This window comes from Anoplopoma fimbria, chromosome 11 (assembly GCF_027596085.1).
Source record: "Anoplopoma fimbria isolate UVic2021 breed Golden Eagle Sablefish chromosome 11, Afim_UVic_2022, whole genome shotgun sequence".
NCBI classification, from domain to species: domain Eukaryota; kingdom Metazoa; phylum Chordata; class Actinopteri; order Perciformes; family Anoplopomatidae; genus Anoplopoma; species Anoplopoma fimbria.
The window spans coordinates 19425351-19448092 of record NC_072459.1 but is presented as its reverse complement, the minus strand read 5'-3'; the positions used below and the strand labels follow the sequence as shown (position 1 = coordinate 19448092).

The 22742-nt window shown below is 44.5% G+C and overlaps 2 protein-coding genes across 2 annotated transcripts; both read left to right on the top strand.

Annotated features, from left to right (window-relative positions):
• Positions 1-3580, top strand: hoxb6a (homeobox B6a). Its single transcript, XM_054606764.1, has 2 exons — positions 1-871; positions 2574-3580. Exons 1-2 carry the CDS (start codon positions 292-294, stop codon positions 2849-2851), a joined length of 858 nt encoding a protein of 285 aa, XP_054462739.1. The 5' UTR covers positions 1-291; the 3' UTR covers positions 2852-3580.
• A 4359-nt stretch (positions 3581-7939) lies between these two features.
• On the top strand, positions 7940-11593 carry hoxb5a (homeobox B5a). The gene is given in 3 exon segments (XM_054606763.1): positions 7940-8323; positions 8326-8821; positions 10203-11593. Coding segments are annotated over 3 exon segments (954 nt in total). The 5' UTR covers positions 7940-8113; the 3' UTR covers positions 10451-11593.
• The last annotated feature ends 11149 nt before the right edge of the window (positions 11594-22742 follow it).

Here is a 22742-nt window from a genome sequence, read left to right as displayed (position 1 = left end):
GCAGCAGCCCGTCGGACTGTCGGCTATAAAACACAACAAATCATAAAGTGCAGGCAGGGGAAGGCAGAGGCAGGAGGACGGGAGGGAGAACCGTTAGCCGTTAGCCGTTAGCCTCTTCTACTCCTCCTTCTTCTCCTTCTTCTCCTTCTTCTTCTCCTTCTTCTTCTTCATCATCGTGTGAACGTTGTTGTTGTGTTTGTTCCGTGCCCTCCTGTCCTCCCCTCTCCTCTCCTCTCCTCTCTTTCTCTTCTCCTCCTTCTTTTCCTTCTACTCCCGTCCTACTTTCTTCCGATGAGTTCCTATTTCGTCAACTCCACTTTCCCGGTAACGCTACCGGGAACGGGCGCCGGCGGGCAGGCTGCGGAGTCGTTCTTGGGTCAGATCCCGCTCTACTCTTCGGGATACGCCGCCGACCACCCGCTCCGCCACTACTCGGGGGCAGCGGCCGTCACCGCCGCCGCCGCCGCCGTGGCTTACGGTGCAAGCGGCGGCGGCGGCGGCGGCGGCGGCGGCGGCGTGCACCAGGAGAAGCCGTACCCGACGGCCGCCTACTACCAGCAGGCGGCGAACGGAGCGTACGGCGGCGGGCACCGGGCGGCGCAAGGGGTCGGTGTCGGTGTCGGTGTCGGTGTCGGTGTCGGTGCTTGCGACTACGCCACCGCGGCTGCAGCGGCTGCCGCAGCGGCCACGAGCTTTTACCGGGACAAGGAGCACGCGCTTAGCCTGGAGGAGCACCAGCTCGCGCTCAGCCAGGAGGGCATGCACCGCAAAGCGGAGTGCGGTAAAGGGATGTTCGGGGAAACGATGGACGAGAAGCTGGCGTCGTCAGCTCCTATTTATCCGTGGATGCAGCGGATGAACTCGTGCAACGGTGAGTGTCTTCTTCTTCTTCTTCTTCTTCTTCTTCTTCTTCTCCCCCACTTGTTTCTTGCATATTTTATGATCCCCCCGTCATAAAGCTGACGTTCGCTTCCTCTGTCGAGCCCCTCCGCTGTCTTCCCTCTCCTCCTCCTCCTCCTCCTCCTCCTCCGCCTCCTCCTCCTCCTCCTCTCCCAGTAGCTGCTTTACGAGCCCCGTTTGTCGGCCTGTCAGTCAGTCATGTACTCGGTATTTTATTGTCCGTCATAAACCCGAGTTTGTTTGGGTTGAAGCTCCTGTTACTGTATGTGACCCGATGACCGACGCCGCTACCGGGCTTGAGGGGGGGAGGGAGGGAGGGGAGGAAGAAAAGTTAGAGAGGAAACGCCTGTCAGGGAGTGTTGTGGGTGAAAACAATGACCAGATACAAAGATAGATAGACAGACAGAGATGAAACTAAAAGTATGCAATCTCTACTTGTCAGTCATCTTGTCTCATATGTTTCCTTTCACATGATTCCTTTTAGTCTGCGCTGCCTAAAAAGGCAGAATTAAAAAGATAATTCAGCACCTTATGAAGACAAAATATGTTGCATATATCTCTTTATTTATTTATTTTTGTTACATTGTGTAACCCGCTTCTGATAAAGGAAACGACTGCTGTTTATTTTGCATTCCAACTCCTCTTTTGTTATCTCATGCTGACCCTGCACTGTTATTCATAACCGAACAGATTAGATATTAAATCCGTTTTGTGCCACGGCACGGCCAACCCCGAGCGTCTTTGTCAAAAGCCAGAGAGAAAAGCGGGCCTGTTGAGAGTGTATAGTGAGTAATGCGGACGATGCGGCGCTACTGTGGTACTAAAGCCCTGCAGGGCACTCCGAGCTATGACAGATGATGTGGAAAACCGGGCTCGGCTGCAGAGAAAATACACATAAGTAATATAAAAAAAGGCTAAAGCCGTGAGTGACAGTTGAAGATGTAAAGGGCAACTTTGAGAGAGCGCGCAGAAACCCTGTGTGCTCCTCCATAATCTGATATATTCTTTTATTTATTGATGGATATTTGGATAGATATTCGCCCTGAGCAGCGTGCGGTTTTTCCATCCGTGCTCTGCCCATCAGATCGATACAGAAACTGAAGCTGCTAAACTGACAACATGGCGAGTTGTTTACCACCGGGGGCCAAGAGATCAGAGGAGACTGTAGCCATGGAAGATGATCCTCTCTGGGGGGGGAAATACCCTCCGAAACATCATCCGTCCTCCACTTACTTTTACTAGTATTTTAAAATATATATTATTATTATTATTATTATTATTATTATTATAGTGTGAGCTGGAAAAGTTGAACAACGCGTCTCTTTCTTCTCCGCTGAATGCTGCTATTCACCAAGTTTGATAAATAAACGAGTTATTATTTTTCACGGGGTTTTATTTTGGTTCCACATCAAACCAATCATCATAGTTATCTAATATAACATTACACCGAGAGATGTGTGATTACTCTGCGACCTGTTGGACTAAATTCTAACTTGATTGATCCCCACCTGCTAGTTGGAGCAGAATAAATTGCATTAAACAACGTCAGGTTGTATCATAGAGAGTAGAAAGAGACAAAAGGAAAAAAAAGACGCACTCTTTCTCTTTCACGCATACAGATTTGGCATTAATTCGGTTGAAATGTAACTTTCTGTCCTCCATTCCCCTTGCAGGGACCTTCGGCAGCCCCGGGAGGCGCGGGCGGCAGACGTACACGCGCTACCAGACGCTCGAGCTGGAGAAGGAGTTCCACTTCAACCGGTACCTCACGCGGCGGCGGCGGATCGAGATCGCGCACGCGCTCTGCCTAACTGAGCGGCAGATCAAGATCTGGTTCCAGAACCGCAGGATGAAGTGGAAGAAGGAGAACAAGCTGATCAACTCCTCGTCGTCCTCCTCCTCTTCCTCCACGGTGAACGGTGTCGAGGAAGAGGAGAAACGGACGGAGTGAAAGAGGAGGACAAAATGAAGAAAAAAAAAAAACTGATGTTATACACATAAAAAAGGAAGATGGAGGAAAAGACATGCTGGTTGATCCCTACCCTTTTCCCGTCTCAAAGTCCGTCCAGACGCGTGTCTGATGTGAAAACTCTGGGAGAAATGAACGTAGCCTACATATTATTTTATTTTATTTTTTTACCTGAGCAGGGTTGTGAAGCACGTGCAAGAGATGAAGTGGGGATTACTTTTTTTTTTTTTGGATCTGTGTGGTCTGAAAATTGGGAAATAATTTTACTCTTGTGGAAAGGACAGATAAAAGTAAGAAATAATAAAAAAAAAAAAACTTAAAAAGGAGAGAGGTGGGACAAGTGAAGTGTATTTAAAAAAAATACAGTAAATAAGTAACCCGCCACCCAACGGGGACAAACTGTGTTAAGACGCAGTTTATTGTTGCATTCCAAGAACAACCGCCCAACTTCTTATTGTACTTAAGTTTTAATTCTCCTCAAAAAACGTACTTCCTTTATGTCAGGCACTTGTTTGTGGAAGCTTTTGGACCCCACCTATTATTATTATTTTTCTTATTTTGTAAACGTACTGTATTATACCTTTAATTAGACGCGCAGACACTCTCATACGAGGACGAGCTATAGGAGAAGTGTATGTATGTCATATGGTGTTCATATTTAAACTGTATAGAAACAAGCAATGGGGGGGGGAAAAAGCATCACCTTGCACGGTGAAAATAATGTCATTTTGGGGGTTAGGGGTGGGGGTAACTTAACCTTTCCAGGGGTTTTTCCAGTATTGAGGTGGGGGGGGGGGGGGGGCTGTCAACCTACTGATGTTATTCTCCAGACTACCTATAAAAAAAAAACCTTCAGGAAAGTGTATATTTTATGGATTTTTACATTGTTTATGTTAGTGTTTTTGTCAAGTAACTACGTATACTACCTATGAGAACTGTTCAATAAAATGTAAAGTATGTATCGGGAGGGATTCTTCTCATTGATTGATTGAAACGTGAAACGAGCAGGTCCGCGTCAGAAAGTGATCATTGAGAAGTGGAGACTGTTTTTATTTGATGATTTAGTGCCCCGCTTACTCGCGCGCTCGAAGAATCATAAACCTTTTTTTTTTTTTTTTTTTACCCTCTCACTTGAAACGGAGGGACGGGGGGGGGGGATTGCACGAGGTTGTCCGGATGGGCAAAGTGACAAGGAGCGTGAGCTACACTGCTGCATGGCGGTGCCGAGCTAATTGATGACCAGACCCAGGGAGAGAGAGAAAGTTGACCTGTCCTCGAGGCGACCGGCCAGACACGTCACACACACACACACACACACACACACACACACACACACACACACACACACACACACACACACACACACACACACACACACACACACACACACACACACACACACACACACGTACTTCAGCCAGACAAAGTGGACAATGTCCTCACGACCCTTTGAACTCTGCGTTGTCCCCTGAGTGACCGCCGCGCACGGGTTCCATCTCTCGGCAGTAGAGCGGGTTTTGGGTTTCAGCGAAAAATATATTTTTCACTATTTCTACACTAGCTTATATCGTGTGAATGATTCTAATTATTACCAAATAAAAAAACATAAACACGCATAGTAACAGCATTAATAAAAAGGAAACCAGGAGCTATGACAACCACACTCATAATATAGTTCATAATAATGAAGTCAACTGATATACTGAATACTACTCTAATGTATAAACATTTAGTGTCTCAGTGTCTATTTTATAAATAAATACTATGTTGGCAAGAAGAAAGACTCTCTTTTTAGTTTGTAAGAGTTTTTTTTATTTTTTTATTTTATATTATTATTGTCTATTGTAGAAATAAATCCGCTGTTAACTCCCAGATCACTGCTTTCTTTACTATATTGAGTTGCAGAAGGCATATTAAGTCTGCTATTAAAAGCCCGTGCAGTTGTCGAGCAATGCAGTGAACAGTTAATAACAGTAAAAGTTTAGATTTATGATTTATTTCAGTCCAATGAGATTCAAAAATCACGCAGAGCTTCAGCTCAGACCAAACAAAAGCAGACCCCAGCACCAAATGAAAATATCAAGTTAAACGTGTCACAACTGTGTGTGTTTCGTTTAAATTGGTTGTTGTAAGACTCCTTCTTTGGCTCGAGCATACCAGAGTCGGTGGTTCGATTCCCACGCAGTGCGAACGTGTTCTGGTTAGCTTTAGGCCAGCAGATGTTCCATGTAAAACGCAGTGGGAATGGTTTCACTGTGACACCGAGGGGGAGCTCAAGTGTCACACCAACTGCACACGTCTTTATTTTGTCTACGCTTTTCCATCCTTCACTCTCACTCTCGTTCCCGCGAATATAACGTTTTGGGGGGAGTTTTGAAAAGTACGTTTTGTTTCATGATGTGACTTTCTTGCAGTAAGATCACCATCTGTGGCATTTCAACTTTAAGTTAAAAGGTGTAATCCTCCAAAAACGGGGTGCGTCTCAACAGCATTTTAACATGTGGAAACGAGGATTTAGGTAGTCTATAGATTACAGTGGATTGTTGCGCTCCACGAAAGAAAGTCTGCTATTTAGTGGATGATTTGATCCATAAACAATGTGAGCAGAGGCAGATTCACATGGCAGTTGAAACACCTTTCTCCAACAACAATTGAAACCCTGAATCCTCACAAAAGACACAAAAAAAAAAGAGGGGCAAAGAAATATGAAATAACATCCAGCACAAGAACTGAATGTTCTCCAATTTAGAAATTGTGTATTCTATGAAAAAAAAAAAAAAATCTAATAAATTATGACTTCTGTTATCTGAAACTGTGGAATTTGTTTGGACCAAAGTGTTCAGCGAGCTTTCACGGCGCAAATATTCAGTGTGGTTGGAAAATCTATATATAACGAGGGGAGTGTGTTCTGAGGTGTGTGCCAACTGGGTCAGTTCCTCCTCCTCCTCCTCCTCCTCCTCCCCCCTCCTCCTCCTCCTCATCGTCCCTGCGGCTCGCAGGCCATTTCTGGCACAGTTTTGGGTTCTGTGCCTCTGAGCCCCTCGGCCTCTAGTGAGTAAAAAGATAAATGTGATCTCTGTTTTGTGCATTTGTACCCCTGTCTCGCTTGGTGCCGCGTTCTTTCATTCTGCCCTGGTTAGTTTGGAATATTCGGGATGATTTCCATTCCAACTGCTGCTTTCTTTTCTTGCGCATGACTCCCAGTGTGCAGAGGAGCAGCTCAGTGTCTCAAATGTGGCCTTAAACTGCGCACACATGCACGAGAGTATGCGTGCACACTTGGGCCCCCGGCTGAAGTGCGTTCTTTTGTATCATTTTGCACACACACACACACACACACACACACACACACACACACACACACACACACACACACACACACACACACACACACACACACACACACACACACACAACACAAATCTGGAACTCTTCATGTGTCCCATGTTCAAGCCCGTGTGCATGTACATGTGTGTGTGTCAGACTTACACCGAAACATGCGCACCCGAGTGCAAGTTGAGGCCTAATACAAATAGACACACACACACACACACACACACACACACACACACACGCGCGCGTGCACACACGCAGAGGCACCGTGCCTGAAATGCATCCCCGACCCGGGAATCAACAAATCATAAATCAGCAGATCTCCATCCAGTGTGGACGTCACAGATCAGGTTTAACATTCCTCCTCTGCAGCTGGAAGGGAGGCTGCAGGGAGAGGAGGGGGGGGGGGGGGGGGGGGTGACGTTATAACGCGATTAGAGAGAGCGAGAGAGGAGCACAGTAGGCCGAATCTAAAAGGTCTGGGTAGGCTTTACTCATTAAAACAGTTTACTTTGGTACTTCCGGGTTTTTTAAAGGCAAAGTTTGAACCTGCGAAGGATAGTTTGTTGTTCATACTGCAGTAAACATGATTATGACAACAGCAACACGACGCTATTAACAATAAATAAGTAAATAAGGTCCTATCGGACTTTATTGATGAGGCCAGTGTTTTGGCGTTTAAGGAGGACGAGTGTGGTTATTAACTATCGATGATATTGTTTAACATAATCGCTGCTATCTGACATTGCATAATGACGCAGGATAATGACTCAGTTTGCGGCATTTAAGGTGCATTTAAGGTGCAGTAACGTATACATATTAGTTGGCATCGGAAACGTCCGATGCCAACTAATATTTATATGTTGTTTTTAATTGTTTGAATTATTTTAACCATGGTATTATTATCATTATTATTATTGTTGTTGTGGTTATTATTATATTTTATCATTTTCATTTGTTTGATCATTTTTTTAAATTATATTTCATTTTTACATACTAAACTCTCAACTGAAGAGCAGCATAGGTATACATATTGATATATATTGGAGATATTGAATGTTACTGGTTTGTCTGCCGTGTTAGATATTCTATTATTAACGGGTTATTGTATTGTTTATGGTCACTGGCTTCTAATTTCCGGCCTAAGCAAAAGGTCAATTAACTGGCCTGAGTGATGAGATACACACTCACTAACAGGGAGAGAGAGAGAGAGAATATTTTAGAACAGCTCTCTAACACTCTTCTTTTTTCGAGCGTCTACTTTCCTCCTCTCCTTCTATTTCGGTCTCTTTTTTTTTTTTTTTTTTAAATCAGTGCAATAAATTATGTCTGCAGCAGGTGGCGCTCTGAGCTCACCCCCGGCACCTCCGGCAGTAGCATGAAGGGTGAGACAGACAGAGAGAGCGAGAGAGAGAGAGAGAGAGAGAGAGAGAGAGAGAGAGAGAGAGAGAGAGAGAGAGAGAGAGAGAGAGAGAGAGAGAGAGCGAGCTTCCCCCGCCCATCCCTTCATCATTAGAAACCCCAGAGCATGAATTACCTCTCCAAAGTCATCGGCGAGAATTTACGACTGGTCAACAAAAGCACGTGACCGCCCTCCACCCCCCTTCTCTCTGTCTCTCTCTCCTCCCTCACCTCACCCCTCACCTCCCCCATCACACACACACACACACACACACACACCCCCCTCAATCCAGGACACACACACACACACACACACACACCACCACCACCCCACCCCCATATTTGGACGACGCATACATAGCTAAAAACGAAGTACAGTGCAACGCCATAATTCACTAATACATCATAAATCGTTGAAAGTACCCGCGTTATAACGACCAGGAGAAATCTAACAAATCAAGCGCCCCTTAGTCCTCAGCCGTAAGCCTGCAACTCTCTAAAACAACCTAAATGAGCTCTTACTTTGTAAACTCGTTCTCGGGGCGCTACCCAAATGGCCCCGACTATCAACTGCTAAATTATGGAGCCGGCAGCGGCGCAATGAACGGCGGGACGTACAGGGACTCTTCCTCCGCCAACATGCACCATGCGACGGGCTCGTACGGCTACAGCTACAATGGAATGGACCTGACCGTGAGCAACCGGGGAGGGGGAGCGGTGGCACCGGCAGCACCGGAGGACACTTCGGGGGCGGCTCGGTCGTCGGGGACTCCCGGGGCTTCGGCTCCCCGGCACCGGAGACAGGCTTCCGACAGACGTCCAGCTGCTCCCTCGCGTCTGCGGCGGATTCCATGCTGTCACCCGGTGGCGGAGACGCCAAACTGGGCGCCCGGAGCTCGTCTCCCCGTGCGGAGCAACCAGGAAGCGGTAATCTCAGCTCTCCAAACCTGTCCTCCACCTCCACCTCCTCCTCCTCCGGCGGCGGCGGAGGAGGAGGAAGCACGGCGCAGCTTTTCACGGAGCTGGACGACGCGTCTCCGGACACTGAGGAGTTGTCCCAGCACAACCGGGAACTCGGCCACGGCGGAAACCCGACGCCAAGGACCGGGCAGAGGCAAGAGGGCGGCCCGGCGGGATCAGCCTCTGGCGGCACGACGGGCAACGAGACTCAGCCACCACAGATATTCCCCTGGATGAGAAAGCTGCACATTAGCCATGGTACATGCTGCTCCTGTGTTTACGGCGTGTTAAGCTCCGTGTCATAGGGCGATAATATTCATAAAGATGTCGCCTATATGTTTTGGACACATGGGGGTCGGTGACAGTGTAGTGCTTATAGAAAAAGGACACGGGGGAGCCACGGTGCCTCTTTACATTCACACCAAAGATTCCGCAGATTTATTGCTGCTTTGATTTGAGTTGTGTAAACCGTCTGGCACACGTTTAGCCACGGGTTTTCTGTTTTTGTGTGCACCTCATGGAGCTTTTTTTCCACTGTGCAAATTTCATATTTTCATATGAATGTCAGAAACCAGTCAGCGAGGTGTTTGAACCTCCCAGTAAAGCACAAATTGTATTATTTTGCTCATTACTTTTATGCGCATACATAGCGGTAAACAGGTATTTTGAACGCATTTGGAAACGATAAGAAGTAGCCGAACTAAAGGGGACAGCTTGTCAGCCTCTGGTGAGCCAGCTGAGGTCGTGTATTCGCGTGTTTTTCCTCAGTGCGCACTGGGTGCAAATTGCGTTTTAGCATTTCTCCCTTATTCAGAAGCTTTTTTTTTTTTTTTTTTTTTTTTTTTTTTTTTTTTTTTTTGCTCCCTCTTCTTTTATTTTAGCAAATTCCACAAAAGCGTCATAAATCTGTCAGGGGGGGAGAGGCAAAAGCCGGGCAGCGAAGCCCAACAGGCTGAGGAGCGCAGACAAGAGCCGGGTGGGAAAAAGACACACAAAAAAAAATAGTAAGAGGAGGCCAGGAAAGGCTTTTGGAGACTGTTGCTCCTTTGAAAAGTGAAGCTTTATTACGTGTGGGAACTTTATTAGGGAGGTGAGGCAGAGGACGGGGGGCAATAAAATCCTCAAGGCGGCTGGAGAGGTGGGGGGATATAGAGAGGGTGATGGTGAAAAGGGTTGGTTAGAAAAGAAAACATTGATGTGACAAATAAAAGCAAATCTTTTAGCACGGGCTGTGGAGCGGAAATGGCACAAAATACTGCTGCCAGAATAAGGCAAATGTGCCTTTCTTCTGATAAAAGTATAGAAATCAGCCTACTATATTATGTGTGTGTGTGTAGGGGGGTTATAGATAGGGTGGACATGATACTATCAACACCTGTAGCTGCAATAAACCACAATTCTGCAGATAACACAACCTTGCGCATGTTTAAAGCCCAGCTGGGGGTTCTTTTATTCTAGGGTGGATTGTAGTCTATTGTAAGGTGTTCCCGGTATTTTGTCCACCCGCTGTTAGTGAGCATTTCTAAACGGTAGCCCGGTTATATCAGATGTTTGTGCATCCAAACACGCCCCCCATCCCCCCACCCCACCACCAATCGATCCCTAACAGCCTTTTTGTTCGCTCCAAACCCACCTATAGATATGACAGGCCCGGACGGGAAGCGGGCGCGGACGGCGTACACCCGCTACCAGACGCTCGAGCTGGAGAAGGAGTTCCACTTCAACCGGTACCTCACGCGGCGGAGGCGCATCGAGATCGCGCACGCGCTCTGCCTCACGGAGCGGCAGATCAAGATCTGGTTCCAGAACCGCAGGATGAAGTGGAAGAAGGACAACAAGCTGAAGAGCATGAGCCTGGCCACCGCCGGCAGCGCCTTTCAACCCTAAGAAATGAAAAATCAAGAAAAAAAGAAAAGAAAAAAAAGGAATCCATCCGTCCATCTCTTTGATGAAGGTTTCACTACCATGTGGTAGGGGGGGGAAAGACAGACAAAACTGTATAAAGACAAGCAGAAAAATGGAGCAGAAGATGACGGTGATGAAGAAACATATGTACAAATCCAGATCTAGATTTAAAAAAAAACAAAAAACACTTCCTTACTATCAACGGAGTACTGTACAGCAGCGCAGCACTTTTTATTTGTCCGGCATGTTGGTGTTTTTAGGGCAACGTAAATACAAACTGTGGTACTTGCTCTTGTTTAAAAAACGTAGTGTTCCTGTATGTTGTTTAAAAAAAAAGAAAAGAAACATCTGTCCGGAGCAGAGGAGTCGAGATAAGGGAAAGATGAATAACGCTACCTAAATATACGTTTCTACTTTACGTCCTACCTTGCAACCTTGCTACCTATACCTGTTGTTTAGTGTCTGAATATCGTTTTATGTGCCACGTGCGATGTTTTATAATTGACAAAGTGCTTTCTAGAGATGTTAGCATGTGAGCTCTTATTCTAAGTTTACGGCCAATAGCGTGTGTAGCCTTCTGTCTGTCTGTCTGTCAGTTACTCGCCAGTCAAATCAGCCCCTATTTCTAATGTAGGAAGCGGGGGAGGTGTGTGTGTGTGTGTGTGTGTGTGTGTGTGTGTGTGTGTGTGTGTGTGTGTGTGTGTGTGTGTGTGTGTGTGTGTGTGTGTGTGTGTGTGTGTAAACAAACTGCTAACATCTCCGTATCATGTTGTGTATAGCTCTATTATTAAAAAAAAAGGTGTAACTGTATATTATTGTTATTATTATTGTAATTATTGGATACATGTTTCAGAAAGGATGTACATAGATATATATTGTCATTTTTTTAAATGTGACCAATTGGCTATTTGTAGTTGCAATGTGTGTGCGTGTGCGTGAGAGAGAGAGAGAGAGAGAGAGAGAGAGAGAGAGAGAGAGAGAGTGTGTGTGTGCGTGTATGTGCGCATGTGAGATTAACGGCTACCGTCCTGTGAGGCCTGTGAGCTTTCTGCCAATGAGCTTTTTGTATTTTGTTTGTAACTTGGAGTAAAAAAAACAACAAACAATAAAGTTGCCCATACTCGTGAAAAGCAGACAGACTCGACCACAGCTGCTCGTGTGTCCCCCAAACTGAACGCACAAATGGCTTCGCTGTTCCTCTATGCCAAAAGGTTTTTTTAAGGTTTAGGTCTTTGGGTTCAGCTGGAGCAATGTCCTCGTACAACCAAGAAATATGATTTGTACAAATCAACAATCAATCAAAAGTATTTGATCTGAATATTATGAATAGTGTGCAAAAATCTGTGTCCACTACCAAAACTCTCAGGTTGGTGTGTCATATAAATGCGTCTCTCCGGCTGAGGAATAGCCCGGGACAGTGTGTAGGTCTGGACTTATTGTCCAAACCAAACCAAGTCCAATTCTTGTAGAAAATTAACTTTCTTTTATACATCTGTGCATTTTCTTCTATATTTGCATGGGCATTTTTCTGAGCCGGGTCTTATGCAAATAGCTTAAACAACTTAGTTTGTTAATTTCACCAAAAAGAATCAAGCTGGGAAGAAAACCCAAACTGCCTCATGCGTAAAGACGCACCGAGTCAACCATGAGTCCGGAGGGCCCTGATAGCCTGTTTTTCCAGGCCTCGTTTTAACCCTGAACGCCACATTTCCAAGGCGACAACCTCCTGGACATCAGCAGCGTCACGGCGTCGTGCTCACCAAATCACTAAACAAGCTGCATAAAAAAAACACAGACGCACACAGAACAGACGCACACAGAACAGACGCACACAAGCCAATTTCCATCCCCGCTGACCAAGTCTGACAAGACAACAAACTGCCCACGGCGGACAAATTGGTCACTTTTCTCTAAACGGCCTCCCTTTCCGTCCAATAACGGAGGTCACTCCCGGCCAAATTAGGTTACCTTATCCCTCCTTCCAACTGTAAACACCCAACTGAACTTTTAAACTCACCGACTGATTCCGCCTCGGCTTCACTGCTCATACACGGCTCTATTTCTGAGCTGATGTAGGGGAGGTGGTGGCGTGGGGGGTTACGAGATCCTGTCCCTGGTTCCTAGCCTCATCTGGACACAACCGCCATCTCCTGCCTCCTCTCTGTGTGTGTGTATGTGTGTTGAGGTGTTTTTTTTTTTAAAGCTAACCTCCTTCTGCTTTGGGCCAAACTATAAAAAAAGACGGTAGCTCTGACATTTACATGTCAAACGGATGAGGGTTTTTATCTCCAAGTTGGATCGTAAAGATCAGGCCAGGCCTCAGACTGATACCTCTCACTGGCTCTCCCCTGGTCACGTGGGGTCCATAAAGTTAGTTTTATGGTTTTGGGGAGTTGACAATGTACTATATATTTCACATTCTAGAAAGCAAGTGACGGTTTAACGGCTTCGCGGGGATCCTAAAGGGGTCAGTAAAGTAGAGACGGAGCGGGAGGGAGGGTGGTGTGTGTGTGTGTGTGTGTGTGTGTGTGTGTGTGTGTGTGTGTGTGTGAGAGAGAGAGAGAGAGAGAGAGAGAGAGCGGGCCACTACTACCGGCCGCTGCTCCTGCTCCGGTTCACACGCCGAGCCCGGCGAGCTCCTCTCTGCTCCGGGAACGCTTGAAAAAACCTCCGGTGGAGAGAAAGAGCAGGAACGCACAGTGAGTAGCGTTTTGGCTGTCTGTAAGTGGGGAGGGGCGGGAGGTGGCAGAGGAGAGAGAGAGAGAGAGAGAGAGAGAGAGAGAGAGAGGGAGCTGTGTAATTACCATGTCACTCACTCACTCTGGAGTGTGTTGACGCGCTCGCTGAGTGCCACGAAAGCTCCGGTGCGTTTGAGAGTCGTTGTATGTGTCTGGGGTCCGCGAGACCGGACGGCTGGTCCGCGTCACAGATGTGGGTGAAATGCTTCGGTCGCGCTTTTTGGTGTGTCGCCTCCAAATCACGCATGTGCGCGTTTTTGGAAGTGTGCGTAATGGTGGCGCACGGGTTTCAACGGGTAATCTGTGGTGTGGAGAGGTGCCCGGCTGCAAACACACAGAGTGGTTTACATCCATGAAGTTCTTGTATGTCTGAATGGGCACGCTAAACTTTTACAAAGAGAAATTAAAAAAGGGATAAAAGTTGGATCTGTTAGAATAACGTTACTATCACGTTTCACCACGAGGGTCTTCCCTCTTACATTTGAGAAATGGTTCGTTCAAGTGCTTTAATAATGGGTCTGAACGGCAGATGCTTGTTGTTTACGTGCTTTTTGAAGGTCCTACTGATGTGTTCTCTCTCTACCTCTCTGGATCACAGAGAAATATGGCAGTCATTTTGTGAAGTGAAGTGGCTTTTATTATTGCACCATTATTATTATTATTTTGTGGAGAGGAAACGTTTCATATCACTGTATTGTATGTTTTGTCACTTTTTACGCACGGGCCTTCGTGTGCGTAAAAATGGTTCCAACAAGGGATTGGGAGGAAAATGCGCCTGTGTGTGTGTTTACATTAACCAAGAAGTAAATGGACAAGGACACGCACACACATGCACACACAGTCGTGTATTGATATGCGTCCTTGGGTACAAGAAAATCTTTGTCCGCCCCCCCCCCCCCCGGCCTTCTATTTCCCAGGCAGGATGGGTGTGAGTGAAAAAAAGCGTCGTGGGTACAAACATTCCCAAGGCTCACCAGGTTATTTTACAACGGAGCTTTGGCCTGTTGTTTGACTCTCTGTAAACACACACACACACACACACACACACACACACACACACACACACACACACACACACACACACACACACACACACATACTGTATATGTGTTTCACTCGAGCTGCTTTTGTTGGAGAAAAGCTTGCAAATCAAATCAAACTTTCTACCAGGCGCTATAGGGCTTTCAATGTAACCCCACACAGACATAAACACGTAAACTTCAACGATATTCAACCAGGGCGCAAAACAAACAACCAAATTCAATACAGACATTTCAAAAAAGGCTTCAAAATGTCTACTTTAGAGTCAATCACATGTTGCTAATCAGAATGACTCCGCGTTACACAAAAAGAAACTCCCAAAACGTAAATCCTCTCCGTGAGCGGAATCCTCTTCATCATTGCATATCTGAACGATATAAATGAAACCAGGCCGATTAAAGAGCGTTAAATATTAATGGGAACAGTAGCTAATGAGATCACGTGATACCCAAAAACACTCAGTTAAACAAACCTAATGGACTTCAACATTTAAGCCATTAAAAAATAATAATACACATGACATGTCGCATACACAAAATGAACAGGGATAACACTATATGCGTGCAACAGGAAAAGTATGAGAATTTGGCACATCAACACGTTCTAAATTCACATTAAGACACAATCAATTCAAGAATGATTGGTCGAATAAGCCGCCACGGAAACCAACAACGTTATAAAAATAATATTAAAATTGTTTATTGGCTGTGTTTGAGGTTTTAACAGTACAGTGACTTCCCCTTTGACCCTGGTATATCTGTATTAGTCCGCCGCACTGATTCGAGCTGTCAAAACCCGGCTACCGGTCACGCTCGCCTCTTATTGCTTAGATCCGTCATGTAAATTGTTTAATGTCTCCTGTCAAGGGCAGACGCTCTTATATCGGTAGATACTGAGTGGAGTTTCAAACTTTTTTTTTTTTTTTTTTTTAACATTCAATCAATGCCAAACCCCGATTGTAAAAACGTTACTTTTAAGACAAGTTCAATTAATAGTTCTCTTTTTTTTGTGTTAAGGCCAACATGGCGCCGACAAAACCACTATATATGTATAGCACTGACATACAACACAAAGTCTACGTACTTAAGTTATTTTTTAATCATTAGGATTCAATTGGCAGCAAAGATTTTTATTAAAGAAAATATAATACAACGTCATACAGCTCAAAGCTCCGGGACAAAAGATAGCAGTAAGTGCTTGTGTTTCATCAACATGTCCCATACAATATGGACATTTCATTTTTATTTGAAAAGATTTTCCCTAGACGTCTATACATTTTTTGCTATAGCCTACAAGTAAGAGGGACTTTTTTTTATACATATTGTTTCTATCCACGTTATTTAACTCTCTCAATTAGTATAATTTTTTTAATTTCCGTCTTTTTTTCTTTTCTTTTTTTCTTTTAGTTTTTTCCCTCAATACATTTAGCAGTGTAGGCCTAAGTGCCCATGAACTAGCCCTGCTCTTACAGTGTTTAAGTATATGAGCGTGTCTCTCCTCGCCTCGGCCGCACAGTTGATCCGGTGTCCTCTGCTAATAAGAGAGGAGGATTCTAGCTCTCGGAAGTCCCTCTCTGCTCTCAAACTCTCATTTATAACGTTCACTTTATGGCCCCGATGCATTTTCAGTCTGGGGATTCCTGCCCCCCCCACCTTCACAATGATTATTCACCAGCTTCACACGAATGTTGTTTAGAGTCATGTTCATCAATTATTTAGTAAAAAAAAAAAAATAAAAAACGTTCTTCTTCAAAGTAAAAGTATGTTCTGGTAAATTATGGGGAAAAAGGTTAATTTCATCACAACAGATGTCACCGCACATTTGACTTTTTTTCCCACATTCATAATTACTCGTCTGAAAAACCCTGCATTTCTTTCCAGTCTGTAGACTATCTTATAATAAAGTAGTATTGTATTATCTTATAGAATATATCCGATGAACATCATTATCCTAAAAATATCAGTCAGAAGATTTACGCTCAAATGAATTAAAATACACTGAAGTTCAACAATTTTTTTTCTGCGGCTTTCAGGGATTTTTTTTTCTTTGTTCAGTGTGTTACAAAGATATCATTTTATAAAATGTAATTAACAAACAGGAGTAATAGTGGTAATGTTAATAATAATAATAATAATAATAATAATAATAATAATAATAAAATAATACTAACAAATCTTGCACGTAGCTGAGTCTATCCCATTTTTTTTTTTTTTTAAATGCATGTATGTTTTTTCAGCCAGCCTTTTTTCCACCATGACAAAAAAGAATTTTCTACATCCGGTGTGAGATAACGGTTTATACCCCCACCCCAAGGCCTATGCGTGTGTGTGTGTGTGTGTGTGTGTGTGTGTGTGTGTGTGTGTGTGTGTGTGTGTGTGTGTGTGTGTGTGTGTGAGCGGCCTCGGTCCTTGAGGAAGTTTCAGTTCAGTAAACAGGAAGACGAGAAAAAAAAACCCTCCACATTTCATTTTTCATCAACTTCCTCCTTTTAATGATGATACAGGAACACCCCCGCCAGTAGCAGTGAACCCCCTCTCCCCACACCACACACACACACACACACACACACACACACACACACACACACACACACACACACACACACACACACACACACTGGGGACTGGGACACGAGACACGCGTGACACACAAATTGCAGTTGGCTTTTTTCTTGTCGGGATAAAAATAAAATAAAAACAGCGAGAGAGTCTAGTGACACGGGGGAAGGTGCGGCAGCTCTGTATGGCCTCCTTTGTGCTTTCCTCGCTGTGTGTCATCTGTTTCCCGTTTATGTACACAGGGCAGCTCCAGCCCTCACAGCGCATTATGTGCATTATGTGCGCTATGTGCACGGGCTTGCCGTTGCTCCTTTGAACCTGTCGAGGCTGTCACAAGGCGCTGAGTTTGGCTTTACAGTCTGTGTGTTGGTGATGATGAGTGGGGTGAGTAACTAATGCGACTGGCCCTTTTCTTTTTTTTTTTTTTTCATTGCATTACAAAGGTGTGTTTGTCGGTGTGTGTGTGTGTGAGTGTGTGAGAGAGAGTTGTGTGGGAGGTGTGTTTTGTTGTGTTTGGTGGGTTTATTGGCAGGGCATGAAAGAGAGAGAGAGAGAGAGAGAGAGAGAGAGAGAGAGAGAGAGAGAGAGAGAGGGTGAGTGACCCGGGCATGGGAAGGTCCTGTGTGTGTTGTATACAAACTACTGGCGTGGAACACTTTTTTTTTGTTGCTCAGTCTCAATTTGATAATGTAAGTTCGAATTTCTTCGAATTTCATCTGTTTGCTGCATATTTAAAAAAGTCCATTCTGCGGATTCCAGCTACATGCGAGGATATTGTGAAGTCTATTTACAGAAATAGCTATTCCCTTTCCTGTGCAGCCTAACACACGCACCCACGCACTATATGTTCTCCCCCTTTTTCTCCCGTCGCAGCATCGCGCATGATTGCTTTACGTTTAAATCGGCATTTGCGAAGCCCTAATGTCCTCCCGCACACTGACAGAGGGGGGTGAACGGCGGGGCCATGCCTCATGAATAATGCACGAGCAGCAAAGTCACTGCGAGGTCAGCAGACAGGCTCGAGCCACGCACGGCTCGAGGAGGCTGCCGCGCAGGCGCAGTGAAGGGGGGGGTCGGGGGGAGCGAAGAGATAGCACACAGCTTCACAGTGAACTCTCTCTGTGTGTGTGTGTGTGTGTGTGTGTGTGTGTGTGTGTGTGTGTGTGTGTGTGTGTGTGTGTGTGTGTGTGTGTGTGTGTGTGTGTGTGTGTGCCATTTACTATTTACAACTGGCTGCTTTTTTTATTTATCTACCCGTGTCCCCGACTTCCAGGTCAGAAGGGTGGGATGTTTACCTCAGACAAACCAAAAACTTCCACAATTTAAATGAGGCTGGTCGGGTAAATACAGAGCGGGTAACCCCATTAAAAACCATGGTAAACTAGCACACGATCAATCATAATGCAACATGCGGAAATATATGTGGTGAAAAGAATAATTGGCCTATAGCCATAGATTTCAGTAATAAAGCGGCCAAATTAATTGGTTTTCTATTTAAGAAATGTGTTTGCAGTCAATAAAAGCTTTTATCAGTGGCGCTTTGTGAGGTTGGGAATACAGCCACAATAGAGTGTGTTTGCCTTGGCGTAAGGTTATGACAAGCTGATAACCTCGCAAATATTTAATGATACCCAGGTCATGGGTGTGTGTAAACTATATCTATTTTTTTTCAGGTTATATGCCAACGTACGCCTGGGTAACACACTAAGAGATAAACTGTATATGGTTGGATGCTGGGTTGGAGGGTGATGAAAATAATCTTAAAAGTTATGCTTATGTACATGCTCTCTGGGCATGGAAATAAAGTGAAGGCTACAGATACATAGCTGTGGTCCTATTATTATTATTATAATGTATGAAACGCAGGACACAATTTAAAGCAAAATGTGCATTATGCTACAAGTGTTATTGTTATTGTAGATTTAAACATCAATTCCTAGCGAATGAAGGCTCACTTCTATTTAGGGTCAGATGGTAAAATATTAGCTATACTACAAATAGGCCAATACTTCTAATGATAATATAATAATAATAATAATAATAACACATATCTTGTAATTCTAATAATAATAATAATCACACAATAATTACAATAATCTCCAAAATACAGCATATTGTAATAACAATACTACTACAACTATTCCTAATAATAATAATAATAATAATAATAATAATAATGGGAATACAAATATTAAACAATATGTACAATGAATATCCCAAATATATAATAATAATAATAATAATAATATAAATAATACATATATTCATAATAATAATAATAATAATAATAATAATAATAATAATGGGAATACAAATATTAAACAATATGTACAATGAATATCCCAAATATATAATAATAATAATAATAACGATAATATAAATAATATTCATATATAATAATAATAATAATAATAATGGGAATACAAATATTAAACAATATGTACAATGAATATCCCAAATATATAATAATAATAATAATAATAATAACGATAATATAAATAATACATATATTCATAATAATAATAATAATAATAATAATAAAAAATGTCGTCGTTGCTGCTTTAATAACAGTAGTTTTGTGATAAAGGCTACAGAATATTTGCTGGCTTGGAAAGTTGCCTCTATGGGTGGAATTTTTCCCGCCACAAACTACAACGAACGAACAGTCGGTTTATTTGATCCCAACACGTGCGGGAGGATTCCGCTCCCCCCCCCCCCCCCCCCGTACAGCGTGCAGCTCCCTCGCGCCGCCACCAGAGCCCGCTTCAGACCAGGACAGCGCGAGGAGCGGAACCCCTGCGCGAGCCCCATCCGCTCTGCTCCTACAGCACGCGCCCGCCCCCCCCCCCCCCCTCCCCGTTTCTTTCTCTTTTTTAACCCCCCCCCCCCCCCCCCCCCCTCCCTCCCTCCCTCGCTGTTTAAATACACAACTGTCAGAACTGTCCTGCCCCTCTTTCGCGGTTGATGAATGGCGAGTGTTCGTTTGGCAGGTTCAGGTGTGGAAGCTCAGAGAGGATAGATATACAAAAGCGCCATCTTAAGGAGGCGCTGTGGGTTCAAAGTCTGCCTCCTTTTAGGTCTGTTTTTGTCGAGCCCGGCTGGACGTCCCGGACTATAACAGCACAGGGTTCACGGAGTTGAAGGGTCAAGAGTTCACCGTCGGGCGTGAGTTCCTCCCTCTCTCCTCACTCGGGCTCCAGACCCCAATTGCTGTATGTCAAAGGCAAAAAGAGAAAAAAAAAAACGAGGGGAGGGGAGGGGAGTGAGAGGTAGAGAGAGAGGGTACAGATGAGAGCAATGATAGCAGGAGGCGAAGGAGAGGTGAAGGCCTGACCTTCCCTTCCCTTCCCCGGTAACAAAAGGCGGGCGCGGTGTACTGAAGGGAGAGATGAAGGGAGAAGAAAGGCAGGAAAAATGGAGGGGGTTATAGGTGGTGGTGGGAGGGCGGAAGGTATTCGGTGACATAGAGGTGGGTGGGTGGGGGGGTGGGTGGGGGGGGTGCAGGTGTTTGGCTACACATTGTGTTCACACCAGCTAACATTTGCATTTCATATGGAGTCACTTTTCTGCTCAAAGGCTATTATGATAGTTTGGCCCGGGGCAGAACCTCACTGGGGTGAGAGAAAGGGGTGACACAATTAAACCTAATATTACTTTTATTACTTTCTAAATGAAAATACAAATGTAGCTAAAATATTGCATTTTTTATTACCAACAACCATTAATAAACTCTATACTCGTGTATTGACATGAACCTTACAATGTACAATAACAATACAATATACATTTTATATATATATGTGTTGATGACAAATCAAATATTACATTGTTAGGGCACAATTGAGTCTATGCCATGTTCGTGTATGTGTTGTGTGACGCAGAGAGAGATTAGTGGTTTTAAAGTGGTGCTTTTGTTTATTTTTTTTTTTTTTTTTTGGGCAGATGGGAATTTAAGCGAAGCGGAGCTCTTCCTCTCCTCGGCCTTATCAGCACAAACCTGTCAAAAGTACACCCTTATCTCGCGCACCATCCACAAAATATTGCTCACTTATCTGATTTTTTTTTTTTTCACCGAAGATTAATGTGTTTTTTTCCCCCCCCCCCCCCCCCCTCCCCGTTGACTTTACTGCCTGAGAAAGATGAGCCTCAAACCATTTTTCTCACTGCTGTCCATCCTTCTCTCTCTCTTTGTTTATTTGTATAAGCTGTAGATTTTTTTTTTTACATGGGACATTATAATAATAATAATAATAATAATAATATCAATAATAATAAGAACAATAATAATAACAATTACAATTAAGATCAGGATAAACTTTATATTGTTAACACCTAACTACATGTACACATTTTTTTATTTGGACTGTTGTCGTTGTTGTTGAATGTTTGTAGAGAATGAGTTAGCCCTCTCCATCTTTCAAACAAACTTAGCCAGATGTGGGTTGGAAAAATAAATCAGAAACAGAACCCAATTAAGTGGTCATTAAAAAATAAAAGGATAATCGAATGTGCACCAGCGTCTGTTTGATCTGGCAAACTGCTTTGACCTCGAACAATGAGACAAACAATCCGAGTTTCGTATCGTTTAATCTCAGCTCCTGTTGAATAGCAGCGTTTGGACACTAATTGTTGAAGCTATGCTTTATGGTTAAAACGGGAGGAGGCAGGCAGAGGGGGGGGGGGGGCAAAACTTATAATTCAGTAAATAAATAATCCGTTTATTGACGTAAACACGCACGCCAAAAAGGTAATGGGCGCATAACCACGTTACAGATTCCGTCTTTCTCCAAAGGTTCATCCTGAGTTCAGCAGAATAACTCAATTAAGAACGTAGTGCGCTTGCGCGGTTTGTCAGACGTGAAACTACTGCAGGTTTTGCGCGTGCACGGCACTTCTAAAAACGTCACACGGGGAATATCACTCTCTCTTTAAATAAAGATACAATCTACAGGGTATCATTCACAAACACGCCTCATGTAAAACCAAATGGAGCATAAAATAACAATAATACACATGTGTTTCTGTTCTGTGACCGACATGCTGGTGCTAAAATGAGGAAATATAAGGAAAGTAAATAGAAGTGAAATGAGCGGGGATAAGTGTGGACACATGGCCGCGGTTAACTCGATAAGAATCCACCGGGGTTTAGGCTGCAGAGAGTCCAATAACATCACTATAAATCCACCTGATCCCTCCGCGCGTGAGGTTTCTAGGAAACACGCACGCGCATAGAAGACTCTGTAGTTTGGCTGCGGGTTCACGTGTCAGCATGCACGCTGGTGTCATTTATATGTATACAACAAAAGGGAGAGAAAAAAAAAAAGGAGAAATGATCCTGGGAGAAAAGAAAAAAAAAAAAATCCATGAGTGAGTGAGAGCGAGAGAGAGAGAGAGAGAAAGAACCCCCCCCCCCCCCCCACCCCCTCCGCCCTCTTTCACATCTACTGACCATTTTTCTTCAAAGTAATGACTCCAGCTCAATGTAGGCCTATGTGACGGAGAGGGAGAGGGAGAGAGAGAGAGAGAGAGAGAGAGAGAGAGAGGTGGAAATGGCTAAAAGAAAGGGTGTGGAAAAGGAAGAGAGAGAGAGAGAGAGAGAGAGAGAGAGGGAGGGGAGCGGGGGGGGGGGGGCTTGGTTGTGCTCGGGGTGAACGGGAGGTCAGCGCGTCTCACCAATATTAAAATGTGTAGCCTACCGGGGACGCGGAGTGACACGCCTCGCCCGTTAAACAAAAGAGTGTGCCAAAGTGGCAGATTAATTCGAAAACTTGGAGAGTCCGTGCACTCACACATGCACGCGCACAACACTTAAACGCCTTAAAGAGCCCACGGTCCCCTGCTCGCGCTCCCTCAGCCCCGCGTGACTGCTCGCCGTAACACCGGGGAACACTCGGATCGGCCACCGGTGACGAGGGGGGGGGGTGGGGGGGGGGGGGG